This window comes from Gnatocerus cornutus, unplaced genomic scaffold (assembly GCF_029298725.1).
Source record: "Gnatocerus cornutus isolate USDA-ARS CGAHR unplaced genomic scaffold, icGnaCorn1.1 ctg00000028.1, whole genome shotgun sequence".
NCBI lineage: Eukaryota > Metazoa > Arthropoda > Insecta > Coleoptera > Tenebrionidae > Gnatocerus > Gnatocerus cornutus.
Genome location: NW_028275378.1, coordinates 1,207,697 through 1,215,262, shown reverse-complemented (window position 1 = coordinate 1,215,262; position 7,566 = coordinate 1,207,697). Strand labels below are relative to the sequence as shown.

General features: G+C 30.8%; 1 protein-coding gene across 1 annotated transcript; it reads left to right on the top strand.

Annotated features, from left to right (window-relative positions):
- Positions 1 to 5,685: 5,685 nt before the first annotated feature.
- On the top strand, positions 5,686 to 7,086 carry LOC148166078 (uncharacterized). The gene is made up of 2 exons (XM_088049447.1): positions 5,686 to 5,831; positions 5,901 to 7,086. Exons 1-2 carry the CDS (start codon positions 5,686 to 5,688, stop codon positions 7,084 to 7,086), a joined length of 1,332 nt encoding a protein of 443 aa, XP_087905573.1.
- Positions 7,087 to 7,566: the final 480 nt, after the last annotated feature.

Sequence of the window (7,566 nt, the reverse complement as noted above, 5' to 3'; positions counted from 1 at the left end):
CAGTTGGTACTATAATTGGTCATCACTGGAATTATTATCCGATAACCTTTAGACAATCAAAAATGTACTGCGGTAATTTCAAGATGGAGGACTTAGCAAAAGATAAGGAGATCTACTATCAGAGCCAAAGATTCAGCACTTTTGAAGACTTAATGCATGTATATGATAAAAGTCGTGACATGGACTCATGTTTTGTTTATGTATATTAAATAAGAAAATAAAATACACTTGAATAATTTTTAATTTGTTTTTATTTATTACTTATACAATGTTATTTTTATCAATCCAACTATTATGATTATCATCAAAACCTAACCATTTAACAAATACTTTATTTTTTTGTCGTTTTAGTACTTTTTCCACTAGATATACATCAGGATATTTAACTTTTTGTAATTGTTCTTTATAAAATGCACCTTTGATGTCTTTCTTATTAACATCTTGAAGTAAATATGTGGTAGGGTTTGTTAACTGTATTTTTTTAATTGAAAAAATTTCAGTAGACCAATTTGGCATGTATTTTTTATCAAAGACTCCTCTAATTTTAGAGATACGTACATGATCGCCAATTTTAAATTTGGAAGGTAAATTAACCACTTTAATGTGATTGTAGGCTTTATTTAATATTTCTTTTTCATGTTTTTGGTGTACATCAATCGGTTTCATTCCAATTGTTCTATGTTTAGAATGGTTGTATTCATCAACGACCTCCTTAAGTAAATCTATCCACTTATAATGCCCATAATAATTAAATTTTTTCCACATACGATTTTTTAATGTTCTATTAACTCGTTCAACAATTGATGCCTTCTTTTCACTGTACACGTTGTAATGATTAACTTTATACTTTTTCATTAACATTGCAAAATGTTTATTGAAAAATTCTTTACCCATATCAGTTTGCAGATTATTAGGTTTTACTTGTCTAAGTACAATTTTCATGTTTTTAGTGACTTCTTCACCAGTTTTAGTTTTCAAAGGAAAAGCCCATACAAATTTGGAAAAACAATTGATCACCACTAAAATGTACTTAAAACCATTATTTTCATTAGCGTATGGAATCATTTCAACAAGATCAGCTTGAAATAAATCATTCAATGATTTAATAATAACATGACGTCTTTGAAAATTGATTCGTGCTTGTTGATGTATTTCATTAACGACTTGTTTTTTGGCTTCAGTAAGTTTTGAAGAAACCATTCTTGTTTATTCGATGATGCCGTTTTCTTGTAGTTCTTCAATGATACTGATGATCTCGTTGCGATGTCCTGTATTTCCAGCTTGTTGAGAAGAAATTAATAAACGTAGTCTCTCTACCAATTCGTTTGGATCATTCCAATAAACAAAATCAAGTGGTTTGTTATTAACTTCCTTCAATAAACAACCACCTGTTGAGAAAGATTTAGTTTTATGTAGTGTTAATGGAGCAATTATATTTTTATATTTGAGTAGTCTGCTTCCATCGATTTGTTGATTAAATTGATAATATCTTTTGTGTGCGTTTGTTTTCTCGAGTATTTCTTTATACAGATTTAAATCTTCATTTGTATATCCTTGTGGATTCTTTTTAAATAACAATTCATATAAACCACGTGTGCCTCTATATGATTTGTTTTTAACAATTACGTTAGGACTGTTATCTTCAAATATTAATCGTGAATCTCCGATAAAAAATGCTTCAATGTCAGGATCATGTCTTACACCATATTTATGATCAAATTGATTTTCTGAATCATTTAACATTTCTCGTAAATATTTTCGAGGTAGCGGGGTGTATTGTTCATAATACTCTTCATATATATCATCTGTGATTCTAGACTGTTCAGGTGTTGGTTGCAGTGGTGGTGGTGGTGATGATTGCACAAAATCTTCTATCAAATCTTCATCGTTTGTAAACACATCCCCATCATTTATGAAATTTACATCAGATTTAATTTTTACTTTTCCTTTGCGTTTAGGTGTTGTTACTTTATCTTTGTCGTTGTTGTTGTAATCATCGTCTTCCTCTTTTAGAGTAGAGGGGAGGGGTTTTTGCTTATTTGGTTTACGTTTATCGTTGGAAACAAGATTTTCCAAAGTTTTTAAATGTTTTGTTATCGGTAAGAAAGAATCCTCTTGCATGAATTCACCTTCTTTCAATGACTTCAATTTTTTTTTTAATAATTTTTTGTTTTTCAATAAGAGATTGTTTTAAAGTTTTAATGTCCTTTGGCATGATGTATGTAGCTGTGTGTGTGTGTGTGTGTTTTTGCACACAAAACAGGTATAGAAACAGGTCTGATCTGGTCAGGAAACAGGTCTGATCTGGTCAGGAAACAGGTCTGATCTGGTCTGGAAACAGGTCTAATCTGAGCAAGGTCATATGTCAATTAGCTTTTTATTCATTTAGTGAGATATAATGATCAAACCCCTGTCTATATCTTCCGTTAGTAAGATTACAGTCTTTAAATATGGCTAAAAACCCATATGTATCTTTCCAGCAGACACTACTGATGTCTCTAAACGTGTCAAAAGTCATATCAGTACCAACATGATCTGTATAGATATGCTTTAAGTTAAGATCATCCTGTTTGAATAAAACAAGAACATTTGCATTATCTCGAAGAAGATGTTTAGGAATTTTCGCATATGATTGACAAAGATAAAAACAATCGATATTGTTATGACGACCCATGCTAAAATATTCACGTATCACATTTTGGTTTTCACATGCTACATCATCAAATAAAATGATTGAATTTGGTTTAGCGTCTGATGGGCTTGTTATATTTTCACTACTGTTGTACGCATAGTAACCGATTCCTTTGATAGGTTTTAATAAATTTTCCAAATAAATATATTTGGGTTGATAGAGGCTCTTTGAATACACATAAAGATTTTCAAATTTCAATCCATTTGGATGTTCGATTAAACTAACAATAATATTTGTTTTTCCGCAATTTGATGGTCCAATAACTAAACATCGTATGGTTGATGGAAATAACACACCATGTTTGAAATTATGTTCTTCATTATGATTTAAATCATTGTTTTCAATCGGTAACAACACTTTTTGTTTAACAATCTTCATGATGCTATTGATGATTTTAGACTAAATATAAATGGTTAAACACTGTACTATTTATGTCAGTAGAAGAAGAACTAGTCATTAGTTTGTTACTGTCTCTCGTGTAGAAAAAAAAAAAAAAAAAAAATGACTTTCCAAAGTGGTACCGGTTTATTAGATAAAACATTGTTTGCGATTCCACATGAACTTCATCTTCCTGGATATCAATTTTGTGGACCAAATACAAAGCTTGAAGAACGTTTGAAACGAGGAGAAGTTGGTATAAATGGACTTGATGCAGCTTGTAAAGATCATGACATTGCCTACTCTCAAACCAAAGACATAAATTTTAGACACAACGCTGATAAGATGTTGGCTAAAAGAGCACTTGAACGTTTTCATTCTAAAAACGCTTCATTTAAGGAAAAACTTGCTGCATTAGGGGTTGCAGGAGCAATGAAAGCCAAAGTTAAATTAGGATTGGGTTTATCATCATCATCATCATCTGATGCTAATGATTCAGCAACAATTAAACGATCAACAACTTGTACAAAAATTCTTAATCAATGTCTGAAAGAAATGGATAAGAGTATTAATAATCTTCAAAAAAGTAAGCAAAAACTTTTAGATTACAAAATAACTAAACCAAGTGAATCAAGAACAAAACCTAAAAAAACAAAACGTTTTTCAAAACCAAAAAGATCCAAAAAAGAAAAACCTAACAAACTTGATAACATAATGATTGTTAATGACTCACCAATGGATACAACAACAACAACAAGTACTTCGACTATGCAAAAAGCTGTAAAAAGAAAACTTGATACTGATGATGAACCTGAAATTAAGAAAAAAACTAAATTAAATAATTTGGAACGAGTTACACTTAAAGCAGCAAGAAGAAGAAAACGCAAATTGGTGAATGATGATGATGATGATGATGAAGATATCTCATCAAAACGAGTGAAACTCATTTAAAGCTAATTTATTAAAAAGTAAATTTTAGTTGTATTCTAACATTCAGTCAAGATGGTTAGAGTAAAAAAAAGTTGCTAGAAAAAGAGTTAGTAAACAATCAAAGAAGAGGAATGTAAAGAAAAGAAAATCAACAAGTTTTCAACAAATTACTAAAAACATTAGACAAAATATTCGTAAAAGTAAAGCAAAAACTGTAAAAGATGCTATTTTAGTGGCACTAAAAACAGCATCAAAAAAGAAGAAGAAGAACAACATTAAAACTGCTCGTGTTATAAAGATCCCAAAAACCGGTGGAATTTTGCCATTAATTCCTATTTTTGCTGGTCTTAGTGCACTTGGAGCACTCGGTGGAGGAGCTGCTGGAATTGCGAAAGCCATTAATGCAGCAAAAGAAGCTAGACAAGCATTAGCCGAATCTGAGAGACATAATAAAACGATGGAAGCTATTGCAATGGGCAAAGGTTTATTTTTAAAACCATACAAAAGAGGATTGGGTCTTTTTTTAGATTAAAAGGGCTACCTAAAAGACCCTTAACAAATCTGGATATTGAAAAATTTGCAAAAATATATAAAATTCCTTATTTTCGAGGTGTCTTTTCACGAGATGTTCTTCCGAAAAAAATACGTCACAACGAATCTGGTGTTATTAATTTGGATCAAAACAGCGGAAATGGAACACATTGGGTAGCTTATCGGAAACAAAGTAATTTAGTTGAATATTTTGATAGTTTTGGTGATTTGCAACCTCCACAAGAAGTGGTTAGGTATTTTAATTCAAATGGATTTTGTCAAATTCTCTACAACCATAAGCGATTTCAAAAATTTAATACGTATAATTGTGGTCATCTTTGTTTATCTTTTTTAACTGAATAAATAAATAAATAACCTAATAGAACATTATTTTAACTTAGTTTAATTTCAGTTGTACACGCATCAAGATGTCTTATCATTTTCTTTTCAGTGATACAACATCCATTTTATCAATGGATTTTAATCCTCCTATTGAGTTGGAGAAAAATTGTGCTTATGAAATTGGTTTGTTAAATTTTAATGTAAATAATGCAATTCCAAATGTTGATAACACTAATAATATGTTTTATTATGGTGAAAACAACACTAGCATCGCAATCCCAATTGGTAGCTATGAAGTGCAAGACATTGGTGAATACCTGCAGAAAGCCTTACTTTTAAATCAGAAAAACGGAGAAAAACCTATACATTTACAGTTGAAAGCAAATTTGAACACATTAAAATGTGAAATAAAATGTGATAGTGTTGTCGATTTTTCAAAAAAGAATTCCATAGCATCTTTGTTAGGATTTTCAAAAAGAAAACTTACAGCCGATAAACTACATGAATCAGATTTTCCTGTTGACATAATAAGGGTAAACTTAATTCGAATTGAGTGTACTTTTGTAAAAAATTCTTATTTAAATGGAGCTGCTGAACATATCATCTATGCGTTTTATCCTAAAGAACCTCCGGGTTATAAAATTATTGAAAAACCTGTAAACGTGATCTATCTACCAATTAACACAGATTTCATTAGAAACATAACTCTTAAAATAACAGATCAATTTGGTAAGTTGGTCAATTTCAGAAACGAGCTCATCACGACAACATTACATTTACGTAAATTAAATCAATAGTAAAACATATAAAAAATGGTGATTTGTTTTAATGTACCTATTAACAACAACAACAACAACAATAACGTGCAATATAAAAACGTTAGTAACGTTTCAAAAACGTTCATTCACAACAAGAACAGTGCTCCGCTAACACCTGAAAATCGAAAATTTCTACAATCGTTAGGACTGCGTGTGAAATAAAAAGTTATGGAGTTGTTAAATGTGACTCAAAAACCAACTATTGACAGTTCAATAACCAACTTGGAATGGCATTCATATCAAGCATATACAAACACTCCACTTAAGCATAACGATGAATGTCGAATTGGTATTCAACAACAGGAATTACTCACAGTGCCAGGATTAAGTGAACTTCATATTCAAGGAAGATTAGTAAAACATGATGATGAAAAACTTGTATACACCAAAGGAAAATTGGTGAATAACTTTGTTGCCCATCTATTTGAAGAAATTCGTTTTTTACTGGGAGGTGAATTAATTGATCGTGTAAAAACTCCTGGTATTACCAGTAGTTTGAAAGGTTATGTATCTTACACACCAAACGAAAGTACTGCTTTGATGAATGCTGGTTGGTTTCCTGTTGATGACGTAAAACTTGTTGATAATACAACAGGACAATTTGATGTATGTTGGCCGCTTTCGATGATACTAGGTTTTGCTGAAGATTATAAAAAAATTGTGATAAATCTTCGTCAGGAACTCGTTTTAATTCGTTCAAATTCTGATTTAAACTGTATTATTGAAACAACAGGCCTTGAAAAAGCTCAAATTTTGATTGAAAAAATTACATGGAAAGTGCCTCATGTAACAGTATCCGATTATGAAAAGTTAAAAATATTAAACATAATCGATAAAAATATTCCTTTGGAGATTGTTCATCGAAAATGGGAACTTTTTACTTATCCACTTTTGCAAGAAAGTCATTCCTTTAATTGGGTGTTGAAAACCTCAACATTTCTACAAAAACCACGTTTCATCATTGTTGGATTTCAAACTGATCGAAGAAACAATTTGAAAAAGAATGCAAGCAATTTTGATCATTGCAATTTGAGAAACATGAAATTGTACTTAAATTCTCAAGCATATCCATATGAAAATTTAAATTTGGATTACAAACACAACAAGTACGCTTTGGCATACAAAATGTACACACATTTTCAACAAGCTTATTATTTTAATAAAAAACCAGTTTGTGAACCATTATTAAATTTGGAAAAGTTCAAAAAGGTTGCTCCATTAATTGTCATTGATTGTTCATATCAAAACGAAGTAATTAAACAAACCACCATAGATGTTCGCTTGGAATTTGAAACTGAAGGAGATATAGATGCTAATACTGCAGCTTATTGTTTGATTCTGCATGAACAATTTATCACATATGAACCACTGACAGGTCGTGTCCGTTTATTGTAAAAACATTTTATAAATTGAATTTTTGGAAAAATAAAAACATTAATTATCTGCTTATATTTTTATTCTAACCCATCGAAAAAGTTTTTTTCTGCATCGGGATGTTGACGATGATTGACGGGTTCCTTTCGTCGTCGATTCTTGCACTGCTTTTGAGAAGTTGAAGGAGCATTATTGATGACAACTACATCATCCATCAAATCTTTATCTTCTTCTTCGACTGGTGGCTCTATGTACACCCGTTTCTTTGGACTAGTTAGATTCTCCACTTCGTTGACATCTTCTTCAACGAGGTTGAATCTGAAGCGTCTCACAACGCTTTCCAAAATCTTGAATTCGGCTTCATTGTCTAATTTTGTGCGAATATATTGAAAACTGAGTATGATTGAAGCTGTATTTATATTATAAAATTTAAAAATTATCAGAGCATGCACGTGTCATTTTTATCATCTAAAACTGCAAGAGTTGCAAATAATTATCATT